At 46.9% G+C, this 21,479-nt stretch overlaps 1 protein-coding gene across 2 annotated transcripts in view; it reads right to left on the bottom strand.

Annotated features, from left to right (window-relative positions):
- PIK3C2B (phosphatidylinositol-4-phosphate 3-kinase catalytic subunit type 2 beta) overlaps positions 1 to 21,479 on the bottom strand; it is a gene marked incomplete at both ends in the record, with an annotated part of 65,821 nt that overhangs the window by 29,859 nt on the left and 14,483 nt on the right. For both annotated transcript variants that reach the window (XM_080699074.1, XM_080699075.1), the window contains 7 exons: positions 738 to 880; positions 2,786 to 2,897; positions 3,475 to 3,642; positions 16,382 to 16,504; positions 18,837 to 19,032; positions 20,124 to 20,157; positions 20,998 to 21,144. In XM_080699074.1, coding sequence (XP_080555200.1) covers positions 738 to 880; positions 2,786 to 2,897; positions 3,475 to 3,642; positions 16,382 to 16,504; positions 18,837 to 19,032; positions 20,124 to 20,157; positions 20,998 to 21,144 — 923 coding nt within the window. The remainder of the gene's footprint in view (positions 1 to 737; positions 881 to 2,785; positions 2,898 to 3,474; positions 3,643 to 16,381; positions 16,505 to 18,836; positions 19,033 to 20,123; positions 20,158 to 20,997; positions 21,145 to 21,479) is intronic.

Here is a 21,479-nt window from a genome sequence, read left to right as displayed (position 1 = left end):
AATGGGAGAGGAGAGGCAAGGGGCTAATGAAGTAAGGGGTCAGCAGAAGTAAGATCTGCAGTCACTGGGCAACAGTGGCACCCTGGGGTGGACATAAGGGAGAGGGATGAGCCTCTGCCCCTCTTGTTCCCCCACCTGGCAGGTGCACGGAGCTGGGGGGGGGGGGTCAGTGGAGAGCAGGCAGGGGAGGAGTCTGGCCCCAGCAGCTCCTCCAGCTCTCAGTTTACACCCCTCCTTCTCCAGTCCCCGTGGAGGCAGCAGCCCCAAGGATGAGATCAGCCTGGACTCCTTTACCCCTGAGAGCTGCCAGCTTGCCTTGACACCTGATCCTTTTTGGAAAGTGACAGGGCCAGAAAAATGCAAAGGCTGTTGTCGTGGAAGGCAGCAGGCAGGGAGCGAGGACAGCAGCCAGCTGCCCCAGTAGACCTCGGTGGTAGACAGCATATTGCGGAAGGGGGCAGAGCTCTGGTCCTCTTGGTAGCTGAGTGTGGGCCGGGCCCCAAGTGGAGATGGTTGTCCTCAGATCCAGCTTCCTCTTCCTAGTGTCAGCTCTCCAAGGAAGGCCTGGGGTGGCCACCACTTCCTGCCTACGTGGCAATGTCTGTCCTGTCCCACACCCCACCTCCCCTCCCAAGGCAGGACAGGGACCCGGGTGCTGAGAGGCAAGAGAAGGTCAGACAGAACACCACGGGCTCAGCAGGAAGCCTGGGCCCCTACAGGGGACCCCGGCGCCTCACCAGTGCAGGGACTCCTTCTGCATGATGTCTTTAAGCTTGCGTTGGTCTTCCTCTCGGAGGCTGCTAAACTCATAGCGGGGGCTGAACTTGTCTCCAGTGGGGCTGGTGAACTTGACATCGAAGGCCGAGGTGGGGAAGTCAATCTAGGGGACAGGATTCCAGAGGTGAAGAGAGTGGAGGCTGCCACTCACACCCTCCGTGCTCCCTCCTCCCCTTTCCTTCAGGTACTTTGTAAAATAACTCATTGGTCAAAGTTCCTTGCAGTTGTCATTTTCAGTAAAAATAAATAAATAAATAAATAAATAAATAAATAATAAAATAGAAGGAAACAAAAAGATAAAAATATGAGCAAAGTAAGAGGTTGAACTGAGATGAGCTGGGTCTCTGAAGAAGTGGCCCCAGGCTAAGACACGCTGAGACCCTCAGTGTGGGCCTGGAGGCGCTGCAGCCTGCTGGGAGCTGGGACCACACTTGGGGCCAGAGCCTCACCAACCCCAGGGCCAGTGACACTAGGTCCCCTTGCTCTATGCCATAAGTCCAAGTTCCTGAACTGTCTATCAGAGCTGGGTAAGCAAGGTGTGTGTGTGTGTGTGTGTGTGTGTGTGTGTGTGTGTGTTCCTAGAGATTGAACTCAGGGGCGTTCTACCTCTGAGCTATACTTGCAGCCCTATTTTATTTTTACTTATTTATTTATTTATTTGTGTGTGTGTGTGTGTGTGTGTGTGTGTGTGTGTGTGTGTTATTGGGAATTAAACCTAAGGGCATTCTGTCTCTCAGCTACACCCCCAGCCCTATTTTATTTTTGTTTTGAAACAGTAGGTTGCTGAGGTTGTCCTCGAATCTTCCTGTCTCAGCCTCCCAAGTACTTACAAGTGCCCACCACAACCAGCTTATTGACTGGTTGGTTGGTTGGTTGATTTTGCAGTACTGGGGACTGAACCCAGGGGAAGGCTGGCCAAAAACCTACGCTCCTCCTGTCTCAGCCTCCCAACTGCTGGGATAACAAGCATGCACCACTACGCACAGCTTATTATATATATTGTAGTACTGGAAATTAAACCCAGGGGCATTCTACCTCCGAGCTTTACCCCCAGTCCTAGTTTTTATTCTTTATTTTGAAACAGGGTCTCACTAAGTTGCAAAGGGCCTCACTAAGTACCTGACGCTGGCCATGAACTTGTGATCCTCCTGTCTCAGCCTCCTGAGTACTGGGATTACAAGCGTGAGCCACCACACAGGCTCCTTTCCTTCATTTAAGAAGTGCTCATTCAACTCCTGGGTATAAAGCAGTAAAAAGGAACAAATACAGCCTGCCTCCTGGAGCATTCATTCTTCATCCTATTTTTTTTTTCTTTTCTTTTTGTGATACTAGGGATTGAACCCAGGAGCATTCTACCTCTGAGCTACACCCCAGAGCCCTATTGTTTATTTTGAAACAGGGTTTCATTAAGTTGTGGAGGACCTAAGTAGCTAAGGCTGGCTGCAAACCTGTGCTTATCCTGTCTCAGCCTCCCAAGTACTGGGATTAAAAGCTTGCACCACCACACCTGGCTTGTATCATTGTATTTCACTCTGTTACCTTGGTTATTCCATACCAAAGCATATCATGGCCACAAGAAAGGGGAACTGGGAACCAGTAGCCACAGCAGGACGTAACCAGCTCCTCTCCCTCCACCTGGAGATGAGGTCTGCCCTGCAGTAGTGCTGGGTAGCAGGCAGGGCTAACTGGAGCAACCTAACAGAACACCGCTCAGATTTTATCAGACTTAGAAGGCTCAACACAAGGGAGTCCAAGAAGCTGAGCCATGGATGGGAGTCTCAGACGCCATCTTCAGGCTCCTGGAAATCAAAGTGTACCTCCAGGAGATGGGAGACAGAAACCAGAGCTCACCCTCCCACTCTGGGTCTAACCACATTCGCCCAGTTGCTTCGGTCACAAGCCAAGTTCCAGCACCTTCTCCTACTGCCCCAGATCAAACCTCCAGGGGAGAAACTTGGAGCTGGTCCTGGGGTTGGTCGGTGGGGTGCGGGAAGGGCTGGGGTCTCACCTGCAGGATAACACTGTCTGGCTGGTGGAAATTAGGTGCAGTCCAGCGGGCGCTGGGGTTCTCCTGTGTTGCTGGCCATAAGCCCAGAAGCTTCCGGCCACAGGTCAGGACTCTACAGCAGAAGGAGCGTGAGATGGCCAACAGGCCCACTGGTGAGGTGAACGGCTCTCCCTCTCGCTCCTCCAGTCCAAAAAATCTGCCTTTTCACCTAAAGCCACCATCTAACCCTGTCCCTTTCATTGTCCCCCACAGCCCGTGGCCTCTTCCTTCTTCCAAGTCCTAGCAAAGCTCAACCCTCCAGGAGGCCCCCTGAGCTGACCACTTCTTGGCCTGGGTGACCTGGCGGCTAGTACCCGCTGGACCAGAGAACTTCTAAGGTCCTGCCAGTGGCAAGACCAGATGACATGTCACCCAAACATTGCTCTTCCAGGCATGCCCCCTCCCCCACACCATACCTCCCAGTCCTGTGCCACCAGTCCTACCCAGTGCCTCTTGGCTACATCATTAATCCTGGTTTCTAGTCCTGGGCTTTGGCTCCTCTCCTGGGGCTGGGATCTCTAGACTTCACCTGGGAGCCCCACCTGGCCAACTCTCCTGAAGGTCACTGGCCAATGCAATAATCAACCCCTTTCTCTGTCCCTTTCATTCCCTCCCCAAACCAAAAAGCCACTTCCCCGGGGCTCACATACTGCCTGAAGTTGAAGAGTGGTGTGGTGACCCAGCCCAGTGCTTCGGGCACCCGCCGCTGCTTATTGGCCTCAGAAGAGCTCCCGGGCGGGGGGATGGGCAGGGCATAGAGGGTGGCACACAGCAGGGTCTCCCGCGGCAGCCGGTTCACCTGCACTGGGAAGCAGATCCTGGGGAGGACAGGAAGCCACATCAGGAGGGTTCATGGGGACATCAAGCAGAGGCAGAGAATCTGGCCTCCCCCAGCTGTGTTCTCTGGGGAGACCTCCTTGTAGAGCCAGGGCAGGTCCCAAACTAGGCAGAACTTCCACTGGGTGCTCCCAGAAGTATAGCAAGGTGTCCAAGGGCCTTCTGTAGATCCACACGAACCTCCCCTGATGTTACAGATATGCCCACTGCCCACTGCCCAGACAGAGCTGGTCGGCCACAGTCAACTCAGAGTCCAGGCCTCTTCCTCCGTTCAGCTGTGTCGCAGACAGACAGGCCTTTCAGTCAGCAAGGCCGCCCCTCTGGCCCTCCTTTTCCACAGTCCCCATCCCTCTCCCAGGTCCCCTTGCTGAGAGCCACCAGGAAGAAGCATCATGATTTTACCCTCAGTTCACCCCCCACCGCCCTGCCACCTGTCCGTGTCCCTTCTCCTCGCCCACAGGCACTGAATGGCTTGTTCTTGCCCTCAAAACATTTAAAGCCAAAGGGATAAAGAGAAGGGGCTTCTCAAAGTCCCTGAGCAGTAAGAAAGCCAACAGGCAGGGTGAAAGATCCCAGACACACAGCCCACCCACCACTCCCCAAGCCCAGAGGTTCCCTCCTGGACAGCTCACCCATCACGCCCAGCCACACCCTCCAAGTTCAGGAGGAAGAGCCCAGCTGGGATGGGGGGGAGCCAGTGGAGGAAAGAGAGGGAGGACCTGCTATACCTTTCCGGGAAGCTGTCCCTGGGCCAAAGTCCACACAGCCACACCCTCCTGGTGGACTCTGACCCAGAAGCTTCCACACCCCTGGGCAAAGAGGCTGCCCACCATCCCCAAGGTCAGCAGTTCCAGATAAAACAGCTTTCCTGCAGGCTGCCCCACGCTCCTCCAGGGGAATCTCCACCTAGGTAAGGTGCTCCTCCGCCCGCCACCACACTGGCACAGCCAGCCCTGGCACAGCCCTGCTCCACCCAGCTGCCTCAGCCCTGGGGGGGCCCGCAGCTATAATTAGGGCCCCTCCAGCAGCCAGAGGACATGCCAGGCCAGGGCTTGGCTGGAGGTGACAGAGCATGGGCCTATTTTCAGAGTTAGCTGATCCCTGTACTGCTACAGTGGGAGTGAGAACCCGCTGACCCCACAGCCCAGGGGGAGGGAGCTGGTCCTAAGCCCTTTCTTCCCTCCCAAGAAGGAAGAAGCTTCCAGAATCATGCTTAAAGAAAAGTTAAGTGGAAGTGTACCAGTACTGGGAATGGCTTAGGAAGATTTGAGAAAGCTCTGATTATTAATAGATATATTTCGGAAATAATTGTGTCAAAATGGCAGACCTGGAGAGAGAAAGGCTTGGCTGTGGTCAGGAAGCAAACAGCTATGAAACTTAGATTGACTTAGCTAAAAGTAATTAGCAAGTTAATAGGGGAGGGGAACTAGGACTTTCTCTGTCTAAAGACAGATCTACATGATTAGATAAGCTAGCTAGGATGGGAGGAGGAGTCAACCTTTGTGAAAGGAGACACCTTGCCACACCTTGCTGGGGGAGGAACCTTTACTTAAACAAGATGGAGGTCATGGGTATAAAAAGTCTGGTCCACGTGCTGTATCTTTGGGGTGGTGAATTGGCTCGGACCACCAGCCCCCCATGCCAGAATGGCATGGGGCTATAATTATCTTCTGTATTTCTATCTTTTTAAAAAACTTCTTTAAATCTTCAGCAAGTGTCCGAGCTATGTATACTTATCCTTAGCTCAGGACAAGAACCCGTGGTTTTTTTTTTTTTTTCTGTTTGTGTGGTTGTGTTGGGGGAATTATTTCTCCCCTCACACACCACAACATATTTCACCATAACAGGAAGGTGAGTGTGATGGTGTACTCCTGTAATCCCAGAACTTGAGAGGCTGAGACAGGAGGTTCGGGACGGCCTCCACATGTAGTGAGACTTAAACCAGTTGAGATCCTGTTTCAAAGTAAAAATTAAAATAAGGCTGGGGGCATAGCTCACAGGTAGAATACTTTTGGGTTCAATCCCCAATGCCACAAAGAAAAAGAAAACAGGAAAGAGGAAGGAAGGGAGGGAGGGAGGGAGGGAAGAAAAGAAAGAAAAGAAAAAAGAAAAGAAAAGAAAGGTGGAGTGATTAGACTTTCTAGCTGAGACCACACCACTAGAAGCAACCAAGGCACCCTCCTCCTCCAGGGCTTCTCTAAAGGAACTTCACTCTGGTGGGTCAGAAAAACCACGTTAGCTGCAGACCTGAATTTCCTTCCTGCCTGGGAAACCACTCTCCTTCCGGAAACCCATTCCTCAACCTCACACCACAGGGGCTGCCTCCTCCAAGGGGAATTCTGGGAATGCCTGTGGGTTCCAGTCCTGGTTCAGCCACTAGCAAGACTGGGTAACTGAGCTCCCGCCTGCACCTTGGTGGGAGGAGGGGGACGCACTGCTTCCTGGTGTGATGTGTGCACACACCATCCATGTACCGTTTGCTATGTGACACTGTGGTTACTGCTCTGAAGCTGGGCTGTGCTAATAGTATTTTCATGCACAAATATCCCCCTGTATCAGCCACTTTGTCAGTCACCTGGAACAGAAAAACCAGAACTGAGAGGCCCCCGGCTAAGACGACAAAGGAAGAAGAAAGTCTCTGCCAGGCACCCGACGCCGGGCCAAGTACTTAGCCTGTCCTGCCTGCTCCTCCAACAGTCCTGGCATTACCCCTGTTCTAGGTTGGATGACTGCCCAAGATCATGTCTATAGTGAGGGGGGCTCTGCTGGCCTGAAGCATGTACTCTGACCCCGTGGTGTGGTGCCTTCTCCCAAACTTCTTGACTGTGACTGAGAAGGGCTGAGAGGTAACAGCTTGGGCATCTAGGTGGGCAGCGTTGAGAATCACAGCCCCCATGTGATCTCCAGGGAACTGGCCCTGTGGATTCAAGGTTGAGATCCACTAGGATCTCATCAGACCAGGAGCAGAATGAGATCCACGAGGCAGGCTGGGCTGCTTCTACACCTCTGATTCTGTGTGGGATAAGAATCTGAGGTCAATTTCTTGTGGTCTTCCCGACCCAAAACACCATATAGCACCCCCCACCCTCATGGTAGCAGTAACAGAGCTCAGAGAATCCCAGAGGGATAGTGAAACTCAGGAGCTGTTTAATGTAGCAATTCTCTGTCCCTACAGAATCTCTCTTGCCCTGGGAACTGTTTGCATGATTGGCAACTACACACTGTTACTGCTCTAAGAATTACCTAAGTGTGCAGGGTGGTGTGGTGGCACACGTTTGTAATCCCAGTACATGAGAGGTGGAGACAGGAGGATCACAGGTTCTTGGCCAGCATCAACAACTTAGTGAGGCCCTCTGTAATTTATTGAGACCTGTTTCCAAATAAAAAATAAAAATAGGGCTGGGGGTGTGTCTCAGAAGTAGAATGCCCTAGGGCTCAATCCCCAGTACCACATACATACACATGCACACACACACACACACACACACACACACACACAAATTTTAGCCATGTGTGCATAGTAGCACACAATTTTAGCCGTGGTGCATAGTGGCCTGTAATTCCAGTACTCGAGAGGCTGAGATGGGAGGATTGCAGGTTTGAGTACAGCCTCAGCAAGTAGTGAGACTCTCATCAACCCAGAGAAACCTCATTTCAAAATAAAAATAAAATAGGGCTAAGGATGTAGCCAGGGGTAGAATGCCTCCAAGTTTAATACCCAGTAACACACACACACACACACACACACACACACACACACAATTATCTAAGCATGAAGAGCAGGAGAAAGGGTCTGTCATTGCAGTGGTCCATGTGTAAAAGGACCCACCCTCCCTCCATTTCCAGACTCTACCTGGTTGGGCTTCCTTGGCCTCCCAAAGACCCTCCTTAGTCTCTTTAATCTGTACTCCAAATACTTACGTTGCACCTGCTGCTCTGAAAACAAAAACTCAGACATGATTGGCCTGGGGAAGTAAAGCTGGCAGCAGCAAACAAGGGGTTTTCTGCTGCCTAGAAGACAAGAGGGTGTGGTCGGCAAGGCGAGGAGGCCACTGCAAAGCCGCCACTCAGGGCCCCCTCCTGCTCTGCTCGCTGACATCAAATTATTCTCGCTCTCTTTCTTTTTTTAAGGTACTAGAGATGGAACTTAGGGGTATTCTACCTCCAAGCTATACCTTCAGCGCTATTTTTTTATCCTTCAGTTCTTGAAATAGGGTCTCACTGAGTTGCAAAGGGCCTTACTAAGTAGCTGAGGCTGGCTACAAACCGAGATCCTCCTATCTCAGCCTCCCAAATGCTAGGATTACAAACGTGTGCCACCATGCTGAGCTAAATTATTCTTAATAAATGGTGATGATTAATGCTTTTTTTGGTACTAGAGGCTGAAACCAAAGGTGTTCTACCTCTGAGCTACACCCACCAGGCTCCAGAGAAGAAAGGTAAACAAGGAGCTGAAGTGAGCAGCTGCAGATCATTCGGGTGTAATTCAGCAGTTTTTTTCAGCCCATTTATTCATTTATTCATTCATTCATTTATTTTTGTTATATTGGGGATTGAACCCACAGGCATTCTACCTCCAAGCTATACACCTAGCTCTATTTTATTTTTTATTTGGAATTAGAGTCTCATTAAGTCACAGAGGGACTCACTAAGTTGCTAGCTAAGGCTAGCGGTGGACCTGTGATCCTCCTGCCTCAGCCTCCCAAGTACTGTGTTAACAGGCATGCACCACTGTGCCCAGCGATTAATTCTATCTTGTACTTGTAGTTTCCTGTTTGTAACCTGCCTATTTCACTTCAGTGTTACAAATGCATCCCAATTAAACAAATGTTTCTCAAAATGAGATACAGAGGCACAGATATGCTTGAGAGAATGAAGGATTAGAGACAGAACTAGAAACTGCTATACTCCTTGGCTCAAAGTACTTTTTCTAGACAGCTTCCCTTCTCTACTTGTGAGGGACAAAGTTCAGGATGCCCTCTGCCTAGTCTTTTCTTCTTTCTTTCTTTGTCCCTATTGTTTGCAATATTGGAAATTAAACCCAGGGCACTCTACCACTAAGCTACATTCCTAACTCTATCATCTATCTATCTATTTATCTATCCATTTTTATGGTACTAAGGATTGAAACCAGGGGCTCTCTATCATTGAGCTGAACCCTCAGCTCTATTTATTTTTACTCTTTTTATTTTGAAAATAAGTCACCCAGCCTGGCCTTGAACTTGCTGTCCTCCTGCCTCAGCCTCCTGAGTAGCTGAGATGTGTGCCACTGAGCCTGGCTATGATCTACCTATTTTAAGGGAACTTTGGAAAAAAGGGAGAGAATGAGAATCCCAAACTAGTTAAACTCTTAAAGAGAGGCCAGATCAAAACAACAAGGTACTATTTAAATTAACAACTGATGACATCTGGGAAGATGGTGACTGAGAAAAGCAGCGTTTACGAGGCCCACTAACAATCACTCTCTATTGCCACAAAATCAGTGCTTTTCATAGCCAGAAAACACCATCAGCAGAGAAATAAAAACTATAAATACAAGGGACAGAGAAAAAGAAGACTAGAAGAACAACCAACCAGAGACCAGAAAAGAAACCAGCCCGCATTGCAGCAGCGGAACTGCGCCGGCGCCATCTTGCATTACAGCACCAGGTTCCAGAGAAGAAAGGGACTCAGAATGGAGCTCAAAACCAGAAAAGAAATACGCCAGCCTCACGGCCGAGGGCGCAACAGCAGCACCATAGTGCCAGCAGTGGCGGCGAGTTCACCGTGCCCGAGACAGCTCCAGATCAGTGCACTCAACAACCCACCAGGCTCCAGAGAAGAAAGGTAAATAAGGAGCTGAAGTGAGCAGCTGCAGATCATTCGGGTGTAATTCAGCAGTTTTTTCAGTGCAAAGAACTTCTAAAACTCCCAGTGGCCAAGCTCATCACACCCTCCAGGGACTCAGAATGGGGTTCAAAACCAGAAAAGAAATATGCCAGACTCGTGGCTGAGTGCGTGGCAGCAGGGCCATATTGCCAGAGGCAGCGGCGAGTTCCCCGAAAACTCCAGATCAGCGCACTCAATAACCGTAAATGAAGTTGCGGCCCCTAAAGGAGAAATCCCAGGACTGCACCCCCAGGGACTTAGGCAGCTTTGATAATCACCCTGGGTCTGAGATTTTGCAGTCCAATCCAGTGAAGGAGTAGCGGTGGCAGAGATACCACACCCTAGTCGCAGCTGCCCATGGGAAAACACCCAGCCTGGTACCCCCATGGTCTAGCACAGCCTCAATTAACTCCCTGGGTCTGAGACTTTGTGATACAACCCAGTAAAGGAGTAGTGGTGACTGAGATACCACAGACTCGAGATCCAGAACACCTAAGTGAAATCGTAGTGATCCAGGGAAGAACCCAGAGAAGGCACAAACTTCTGAAATCATGGGAAAGAGGAATAACAATGGAGCAATGAACACCCACAACCCCACAACATCAGAACCTGATAAAACAGAAATTCAGAGATCTCCAGAAGATGAAATCCGGAATATAACTATAGAAATAATACAGGACCTTCGAAAAGAATTTAGAGAGAGTTTAAAAGAAATAAAGGATGCAATAATTGCAGTAAAGGCCTCAATTCAAAGTATAAACAATTGATTAGACCACATGGAGAATATAATCTTGCTCCTAGAAGACGATCACTCCAAAAACAAATGCATAGTTTATAATTTAGAAAAAAAATCCGATAGCAGGAATCTGACATTGAAGAAATACGGGCCCATTTTAAGAAAGCTAACCTAAGAATAATTGGAATAGAGGAGGGAAAAGAAGGTGAAACCAAAGGGATCAATAATCTCTTCAAGAAAGTAATAGCAGAAGATTTTCCAAACACTGAGCAAGAGGTCGATACACAGGTCCAGGAAACTTATAGAACTCCCTTTAGACAGTATCAGAGAAGAGGTTCCCCACGCCACATAATTGTCAAACTGACCAATGTGGAAGCCAAGGAGAGAATCCTAAAGACAATAAAAACAAAAGGCCAATTGACATTCAGAGGCAAACCAATTAGAATCACTCCAGACTTTCCAAACTAAGTCATGAAAGCCAGAAGGGTTTGGAGTAACATATTCCAAACTCTGAAAGAAAACAATTTCAAGCCAAAAATTTTCTACCCAGCACAACTATCTATCAAATTAGATGGGGAAATAAGAAGCTTCCGTGACAAACAGAAACTGAAGGAATTTATGTCTTCAAAACCAGCGCTAGAGAAAATACTCAAGTAGATTAACTACAAAGAAGAAATAGGTAATACACACCAGAACCAAAGAAACAAGGTTTTCCATCCAGCAGACAACTAAGCAAAGAAGAATAAACAGTATCTCAAAGAGAAATAAAATCTTAACATATTAGGAATTAAAAATTATCTCTCAATAATCACACTGAATGTAAATGGCCTCAACTCCCCAATAAAAAGACATAAAGGGGCAAAATGGATTAAAAACCAGAATCCATCCATCTGCTGCTTACAAGAAACACACCTTACAAGTAAAGATAGGAACAAACTCAAGGTAAAGGGTTGGAGCAAGGTAATCCATGCTAACGAAACTCAAAGGCAAGCAGGAGTAGCAACTATGATATCAGACAAGTTAGACTTCAAACCCAAACTTATTAGAAGAGACAAAGAAGGTCATATTTTACTGGTAAAAGGAATAATCTAGCAAGAGGAAATAACAATAATCAACTTCTATGCCCCAAACATAGGTGCAGCTACTTTCATAAATCAAACTCTTTGTGACATGAAGTCACACATAAATTCCAACATAATAATAATACTGAGAGACTTCAACCTACCTCTCACAACATTAGATCGATCTTCCAGACAAAAGGTCAGTAAAGATGCTTCAGAACTAAAGAACACCATTAACCAAATGGACCTGTTGGACACATGTAAAATATTTCACCCAACTACAGTGGAGTTTACATTTTTCTCAGCTGCTCACGGAACCTTCTCCAAAATAGTTCACATCCTGGGACACAAAATGAGCACTAGCAAATTTAAAATATATTACATACTTCCCTGTGTCATTTCAGACCATAATGGAATGAAACTGGAAATCAACTATAAGAAGACCCAGAGAAACAACATAAACATGTGGAGACTGAACACCACACTTCTTCTTTTTTTTTTTTTTTTTTTTTTTGTGGTACCAGAACCCAGGGGCTTTTCTACCGCCGGACTATATTCCAGACCTATTTTATACTTTATTTGGAAACGGTATCACTAAGTTGCTGAGAGCCTCACTAAGTAGCTGAGGCTGGCTTTGAACCCTGTGTGATCCTCCTACCTCAGCCTCCCAAGTGCTGGGATTAAAAGTGTGCGCCACCACGCCCGGCTGAACACCACACTTCTGAATGAAGAATGCGCATAGAAGATGTAAGAGGTGAAATCAAGAAATTTCTAGAAACAAATGAAAATAAAGATAAAACATATCAAAACCTCTGGGACACTTTGAAGGCAGTATTAAGAGGAAAATTTATAGCACTGAGTGCTCACATAAGAAAAACAGAAAATCTTCAAATAAATAACCTAATGACACACCTCAAACCCCTTGTAAAGCTCGAACCCCAAAGCCAGTAGAAGACAGGAAATTATTAAAATTAGAGCAGAAATTAACAAAATAGAGAATAAAAAAAACACACTGAAAATCAACAAAACCAAAAGCTGGTTTCTTGAAAAAATTAACAAGATAGATAAACCACCGGCCAACATAACTAAAAAAAAAGAGAGAATCAACACAAATTATGAAGATAAGATATGAAAAAGGAGACATTACTACTGACAGTGTAGAAATCCAGAGGATTATCAGAAACTACTTTGAAAAACTATACTCCAACAAAATGGAAAATCTGGATGAAATTGACAACTTCCTAGATAAATACAACCTTCCTAAACTGAGTCAAGAAGATATAGAACATGTAAACCAACCAATAACAATCAAAGAGATTGAAACAGCAATAAAGAGCTTACCATCAAAGAAAAGCCCAGGACCAGATAGTTTCCCAAGTGAATTCTATAAAACCTTTATAGAAGAGCTAACCCCAATACTCCTCAAACTATTTCATGAAATAGAAAACAACTGAGACTCTCCCAAATACATTTTATGAAGCCAACATCACACAAATACCCAAACCGAAAAAAGACAGTTCAAGGAAGGAAAACTACAGGCCTATATCTCTGATGAACTTGGATGCAAAACTATTAAACAAAATACTAGCAACATGCATTCAAAACCACATAAAGAAAATCATACACCATGACTAGATAGGCTTCATCCCAGGGATGCAAGGCTGGTTCAACATATGAAAATCAATCCATGTAATTCATCATATAAACAGAATCAAAGACAAAAATCACATGATCATTTCAATAGACACTGAAAAAGCATTTGATAATATCCAATGTCCATTTATGATAAAAAACACTGCAGAGAATTGGAATAGAAGGAACATATCTCAACATTATTAAGGCAATCTACAGTAAGCCCACTGCCAACATCATATTAAATGGGGAAAAACTTCAAGAATTCCCCCTAAAAACTGGAACGAGACAAGGATGTCCACTATCACCACTTCTCTTCAATATAGTACTAGAGACTCTAGCCAAAGCAATAAGGCAAGAAAAGGAAATCAAAGGAGTACAAATAGGAAAAGAAGAACTTAAGCTTTCACTATTTGCAAATGACATGATACTATATTTAGAAAACCCAACAAACTCAACCAAAAGGCTTATAGAACTGATCAACAAATTCAGCAAAGTGTCTGGATACAAAATCAATCTTAAAAAATCAGAAGCTTTCCTGTACACCAACCATAAATCCACTGAAAGAGATATTCAGAAAACACTTCCACTAAGGATCTCCCACAAAAAAATAAAATACGTAGGAATAAACTTAACCAAGAAGGTAAAAGATCTCTACAAAGAAAATTATAAAACATTGAAAAAAGAAATCGAAGAAGAACTTAGAAGATGGAAAGATCTTCCATGTTCATGGACTGGCAGAATAAATATAATTAAAATGGCCATCCTTCCAAAAGTGATCTACAGATTCAACACAATGCCCATTAAACTACCAAGATCATTCCTCACAGCCATAAAAATATCAGTCCTTGCCAGGCGTGGTGGCGCACGCTTGTAATCCCTGCCTTTGGGAGGCTGAGACAGGAGGATCGCACAGGTTCGAAGCCAGCCTCAGCTACTTAGTGAGGCTCTCAGCAACTTAGTGAGACCCTGTTTCCAAATAAAATATAAATATAGGTCTGGGAGTGTAGCCCGGAGGTAGAAAGCCCCTGGGTTCCACCCCCAGTACCACCAAAAAAAAAAAAGAAAGAAAAATCAGTCCTTAAATTTATTTGGAATTGCCGGGCGTGGTAGCGCACGCTTGTAATCCCCGCACTTGGGAGGCAGAGACAGGAGGATCATGCAGGTTCGAAGCCAGCCGTGCGCGCTGGCTTAGGAGACCCTGTTTCCAAATAAAAATGTAAAAATAGGTCTGGGAGTGTAGCCCGGAGGTAGAAGGGCTTCCAGGAATCCCAGTACCACAAAAAAAAAAAAAAAATTATTTGGAATAACAAAAAGCCCAGAATAGTCAAAGTAGTTCTCAGCAACAAAAACCATGCAGGAGAAATCACAATACCTGACTTTAAACTATACTACAAAGCCATTGTAATAAAACAGCATGATACTGTCACAAAGACAGATACATAGACCAATGGAGCAGAATAGAAGACCCAGAAACAAGTCCACACACTTTCAGCCAATTATTTTTGACAAAGGGGCCAAAAACTTACACTGGAAAAAAGAGAGCCTGTTCAACAAATGGTGTTGGCAAAACTGGTTAACCATATGCAGAAAATTGGAAATTAATCACACTTTCTCACCCTGCACAAGAGTCCATTCAAGATGGATCAAAGACTTGGAAATCAAACTAGAGACCTTGAAGCTCCTTGAAGAGGGCATAGGTCTAATACTGCAACACAAAGGCACATATAAACACTTTCTCAACAAGACCCCAAAGGCACAACAAACCAAAAGGTGAATCAATACATGGGATTGCATGAAACTGAAGAGCTTCTGTTCAGCAAAGGAAACTGTCAAGAACCTCAATCGAGAGCCAACAGAATGGGAGAAGATTTTTGCCACCTACACCTCCGATAGAGGACTAATACCTAGAATATACAGAGAACTCAAGAAACTCAACACTAAGAAAACAAAGCATCCAATAACAAAATGGGCAAGTGAACTAAATAGACACTTCACAAAAGAAGAAATTCAAATGGCCAATAAATGCATGAAAAAATGCTCAACATCACTGGCAATCAGAGAGATGCAAATCAAAACTACCCTGAGATTTCACCTAACTCCAAATAGAATGGCAATCATTCAAAACACAAACAACAACAGATGCTGGCGAGGATGTGGAGAAGTGGGAACTCTAAAACATTGTTGGTGGGATTGCAAATTAGTGCAACTACTTTGGAAAACAGTATGGAGAATCCTCAGAAGAATGGGAACAAATCTACCATTCAATCCAGCAATACCACTTCTGGGTATCTACCCAAAAGAAAGTAAACCAAACTACCAAACTAATGCATGTGTATCTATGTTCATAGCTGCACAATTCACCATTGCCAAACTATGGAACCAGCCAAGATGTCCATCAACAGATGAATGGATTACAAAACTGTGGGATATGTACACAATGGAATTTTACTCAGCCATTAAAAAAACTCAAGTACATCATTTTTAGGGAAATGGATGGAACTGGAGACATTATGCTAAGTGAGATTAGTCAGTTACAAAAAATAAAAAATCAGATGCTTTCCCTAATATGTGAAAGCTAAGGAGAAATGGGTCATAGGAAGAACTCTAGATGAAAAAGGAAATCCTACAGAGGAGCAAACAAGACAACCTAAATGAGGGGATGGGAGGGGGAAGAAGGAAATTCTCTAAAACATGCAATGTACTTAAACATATCAAAGTCAACCACTAAACCAAGCAAGGGAAGAAAGGATGGGGAGGGAATGGGGTGGGAATTGGGGAGGGGTTAAATCGGTGATGTTACATGTATATGTATGTTTTTATCCCAATATGATATATGAATATAATGTACCAATAAAAAATAAAATAAAAATAAAAATAAAATCAACAACTTTTATTTACATGGTCTTTTATAGATTATAAAGCACCTTTATAGATACTTTTCATTAGATCCTCCTAATAATTTGAGAGGTAGAAGTTAAAATTGTCCCCATTTAAGAGTCAAGGAAAACCTGAGCATGGTGGCACAGACCTGTAATCCCAGAATTTAGGAGGCTGAGACAGGAGGATCACAGTTTCGAGGCCACTGTCAGCAACTTAGCGAGTCCCTCAACAACTTAGCAAGACTCTGTTTCCAAAAATAAAAAATAAAAAATGGCTGGGGGTGTAGCTCAGAGGTAGATGTCCCTGGGTTCAATCCACAGTACCACAACCACACACACACACACACACACACACACACACACACACACACACAAAGAAAAGTCAGAGAAGTGGAGACTCAAGAGGTTAAACAACCTGTCTGGTTAGGAATAGCAGTGAAGCCTGGTTCAATTCAGGCCCTTGCCCCCAGTCTCGGTCTGCTTATGCCAGGGGCCATTCCCAAGGATGAGCAGGGCCACAGGGCCCTGGGGAAGGGCTTACTGCTGGTCCCAGATGATGAGGTGGAACAGGTATTTGGAGAAGTGAGCTCTTCGGGTCTGCAGGGGGCTGCACAGCTCCTTATCGCCATGGCTGAGAGAGCAGGAGAGGTAGAAATCTTCATAGCTACAAGAGGAAAGGGGCAGGTCAGGACACCAGCCTCCAAAACCACCCCCATCCCCCTAATGCCCACTTCCCCCGACAGAACAGCCTGGAGCCTGTAACATGGGGTCAGAGACAGGACAGCTGACGAGGACTGAAGGACCTGTGCTCAGGGAGAAGTCACCCCACATCCCTTGCTGGTTCAGGCTCCGATGTGCACTGAAGCTTTTCTTTCTTTCTTTTGTGGCACTGGGGATGGAACCCAGGGGTATTTTACCTCTGAGCTACATCCCCAGCCCATTTTATTTTTATTTTGAATCAAGGTCTCATTGAGTTGATGACAGTCTTGCTACTTACGGAGGCTGTCCTAGAACATGTGAGCCTCCTTTTGCAGCCTCCCAAGAACTGGGATCACAGGTGTGTGCCATCACACTGGGCTTATTTTTAATTTTTTAATTTTATTTATTTTTTGGTACTAGGAATTAAACTCAGGGGAATTCTTCCTCCAAGCTATACCCCAGCCCTATTTTATATTTATTTTTAAAACAGGGTCTCAGCCGGGCGTGGTGGCACATGCTTGTAATCCCAGCATTTGGGAGGCTGAGACAAGAGGACCTGGGTTCATGGACATTCTCAACTATTTAGAGAAGCCCTTTGCAACTCAGTGAGACCCTGTTTCAAAATAAAGAATAAAAATTAGGGCTGGGGGTGTAGCCCAGAGGTAGAATGCTCCTGGGTTCTATCCCCAGTACTGCAAAACACACACACACACACACACACAAAAAAAAAAAAAAAAAAAAACAGGGTCTCACTATGTTGGTGAGAATCTCACTACTTGCTGAGGGTGTCCTCAAACCTGCAATTTTCCTGTCTCAGCTTCCCAAGTACTGGGATTACAAGCATGGGCTACCACATTTGGTTTAACTTTTATTTATTTATTTTAGTGTGTGTGTGTGTGTGTGTGTGTGTGTGTGTGTGTGTGTGTGTGTGTTTTACTGGAGATAGAACCTAGAGGCAGAATTCTACCTTAGCATTATAGCCCCAGCCCAATTTTATTTCTTATTTGGGAATAAAGTCTCATTAGGTTGATGATAGTTTCACTACTTGTTGAGGCTGTCTTTGAACCTGTAGTCCTCCTGTCTCAGCCTTGCAAGTACTGGGATTACAAGCATGCGCCACCACTCCTGGCTTAAGTTTTATTTAGTTGTTTGTTTGTTTGTTTGTTTGTTTTGTGGTACTGGGGATGGAACCCAGGGGCATTCTACCTCCGAGCTACACCCCTAGCCCTATTTTTTATTCTTTATTGTGAAACAGGGTGTCACTAAGTTGCAGAAGGCGTCACTAAGTAGCTGAGTCTGTCCATGAACCTGGATCATCCTGTCTCAGCCTCCCAAATGTTGGGATTACAAGCGTGCACCATCACGCCCAGTGGTGTTAACTTTTATTTTTGAAAGAGCATCTCGTTACGTTGCTAAGGGCCTCCTTAAATTGCTGAGGCTGGCCTTGAACCTGTGATCTTCCTGTGTCGGCCTCCCAAGTACTGGGATTACAGGTGTGCACCACCACATCTGGCTTTTTCTTCCTTTATGAGAATGACCTCACAGTCAGCTCCAGTCCATCATGTTTCTGCATAAGTGTGTGTGTGCACACGCATGCACATGCCCAACATGCGTGCGCGCAGGCAAGAAAGGTGGGGGAGGAAAACGACATATGCCGCCATGAATGCCAACACACGGGGGTCCCTGTGGCTCATGACAGGTGCCTGACAGAAGAGGTCAGAGAAGGCCCCGGTTTCCCAGGCTGCCTCCTTTGTTCTCTGCCAATCGCCCAGAGGAATACATTAAGTGAGGAACAAAGACAGAAGGAGAAGGGAGGCAAGGGGAAGGGGCTGCAAGAGTGGGGTGGGGCCGAATGCCTATTCCCCCCAGTCCTGGGATGCTGGGGACCAAGCACAGGAGCAGAGGATTACCAAATGAAGACCCTCCTCCACCCACCCACCCCTGGCGGCCTAGGGAACCCCAGACAAAGGGTAATGCCCCACCTCCCCGCCCCTCCCATTGTGCATCTGCAGGGGAGTGCAGTCATTGGCCTGGGGCAGCACTCTATCTGGGAACTGGCCATCTGTCGCTTGTCCCCCTCAGCTGGCCTGGGATCCGGAGGGGGCAGGGATGTGGAGGACGCCAGTGCAGAGAGGGGACGGCAAGTGCTTCTCCATCTCCGAGGCATCCCGGCCCAGGCTCAGCCCTTCACCCTGGTCCTCCACAGTGCCACACATGCCACCCACCCTAGACCAGGGTCAGTGAGGTCACCCGAGAGGCTCAGCTGGCTCCCTAGAGGCCGCTCAACTCTGGCTCACCTGGTCGCCCAGGTGATGGGAATGCGGTGGGTGGCATACACTGTGAAGACCAGCGCCCCAGCGAAGTGGCAGGCCTCCTGGACCAGGTCGTGCTTGCGGCTCCCAGGCACTGCGGGCTGGAAGTCCGCGTTGAACGTGTTGCAGTACAGTTCCACCAGGTCCAGGATGGCAGCCGTCAGGGCTTCCACCACCTTCTCTGTGAAAGGAAGGCATCAGAAGGGGGCTCGTGAGGCCTCGGAGAGCACCATTGTGTTGCCACAGCACTGGCCAGGAGGGGACAGCCTGGGACAGCTCCCCAAATGCCAGCTGGTTTCTAATGGCCATGACAAAGCTCACCCATCTACAGTGAAATGGGAAAAAAGCAGGAACAAGCCCTGAACCTTTCATTAAGAGACAGTTACTCAGTTCTAAACAAGGTCCTGATTTTTACATATTGCTACTTATTAATTAGTGTTAAAGTGTTCTTTCTTATAGAAAAGATAGTAATAAAAAACTATCAGTTCTTTAGAGAAAGTCACTCTAGGCAAAGCTGAGGGTGTAGCTCAGAAGTAGAATGCCTTTGGGTTCAATCCCTAGTAACACACACACACACACACACACACACACACACACACACACACACACGGCTGGGAGGTATGGCTTAGAGGTAGAACACTTGCCTAGCATGCACAAGGCCCTGGATTTGATTTCCTGGCTGGACTAGGAAAAAAAAAAGCTGGCAAGTTTGTGTTGCCCCCTCCCCAAATACTTTTGGGAATATTTTACTGGTCCATGAAACTCTAGAGACTGGGAATCACTATAAGAACACCAGAGATACGGTAGTTCTAGGGCAACTCTGCTCAGAGATGTCAACAGAGAAACACTAGAGAAATCCTAGCAAAAGTCATTTCTCACCCTCTCCCAAGGCCCATTCTAAATGGGAAACACAGGAGTCGCCTGGAGGAGAATCCCAACCTGCAGGAGCCAGGCTTCCCCACGATGCCAGGAGGGCTGGCCCTGGCTCCTCACCTCCCACACTCCCGGCACCCCATCACCCCCTCCCAGGCATACCGCAGGAATGACTCGGAAACATAATGAGAAAACGATTTGTGGAAAGACATGTGGGCTCCAGCTGTGTCCACACCTCCCAGGAAAACACACACACACACACACACACACACACACACACACACGTGCATACAAAGCAGGGGAACTTGGACACGTAAATCAAGGAGGCCAAGGAACCTGGGCAAAGCCGGCTATTTTCAGCTCACCCTACTCAACAAAGAGGGAGAAGAGTTCCCTTACCTCGGTTTTCCCTCACAGCCAAGATGCTGGAATCCTGTTGGGGAAAAAGAAGAAGGAGTGAGCTTTAGGGTCCAGGTCTTTCTTGTCACAGCTGGAGAAAAGGGCCTTGCAAAGCTGCATTTATCTGGGGCAATCGAGGCTGAAGTGTGAGCAGAGTCCTGAGGGAGGGTGGAGTAATGATTTCTACCAGAGCCCTGTGCTGGACAGAGTGAGCTGATGGGGAGAAAAATCCTCATTGTGTCCACCCTAATGAAACAGCCCAACCCTAAGGCCGTTCCGCTGCAGATCACAGCGCCTATCCCCCCTGTGCATACAGTCCCTGCCATGGTATCACGGAGCTCCCGGCTCTGGGGATATTTCCTTTCCGGGTTTGGTTGTGTACTCTGATGGAGAAGTTATGAATAAGGCCTTTCCTGGCTTGGGCTCACACAAGCCACTCTCATCTTCTCCACCCTCATCCTTGGGAAGAGGGGATACACTTGGCATCCATTTGCCAAAAATACTTGTGTTCCAATTGCTTAAACATAAACGGTGGTGCACACTTGGAATCCCAGTACTTGGGAGGCTGAGACAGAAGGATGGCAGGTTCTCAGCCAGCCTCAGCAGTTTAGCAAGGCTCTCTGCAACTCAGCCAGACTCTGTTTCAAAATAAAGAATAAAAAATAGGGCAGGGGGTGTAACTTGGGAGGTAGAATGCCCCTGGGTTCAACTCCCAGTACTGCAAAAACAAACAAAAAAACCCTAAAGGTGGAGATGGAGAGGAGCCGCCCTTTGAGCACGCGCCCGCTTGATCTCCCCAGCAACCAGCAACTCAGTTACCCATGAACACTCCTCTGCCCTCCCCAGTGCTAATACACCACCTGGGCCCCTTTACCTTCTGGATTTTGGGCTGCATGCGGGAGGGGCAGGGGGGCAGCTGGTTGAGAGCGCTGGTGATCTCTGGGGTTTCCACAGCAGCAAGGGCGTTACAGATGGCCTTGACGGACTGGACCACCCTGTCGGCCTTCAGCGGGAAGTCCCCCTGTGGGAAGCCACACAGTGAGGGTGGCTGGCTCTGTCTCAGGCCCCGGACCCTCAGACCCCCAGTCTAAGGGGATGAATTGGGAAGTGGGGGGTGCTGGTGACTAGGGAATGCTTTATTTTCAAATATCCAACATCAGCCAACAATCTCACCCTCTACCTTCAGTAGACCATGCACACATTCCAGATCCTTTCAGCCATTCCCCTGAATTTCCTCTTATTCCCATCCTCTGACAGTCTATTTCTTTCTTTCTTCCTTCCTTCCTTCCTTTCTTTCTTTCTTTCTTTCTTTCTTTCTCTTTCTTTCTTTCTTTCTTTCTTTCTTTCTTTCTTTCT

Source organism: Muscardinus avellanarius, assembly GCF_963383645.1.
Source record: "Muscardinus avellanarius genome assembly, chromosome: 7".
In the NCBI taxonomy this organism is placed as follows: Eukaryota; Metazoa; Chordata; class Mammalia; order Rodentia; family Gliridae; genus Muscardinus; species Muscardinus avellanarius.
Note: the sequence above shows the minus strand (reverse complement) of the source record. Positions and strands in the feature narration are given on the sequence as shown.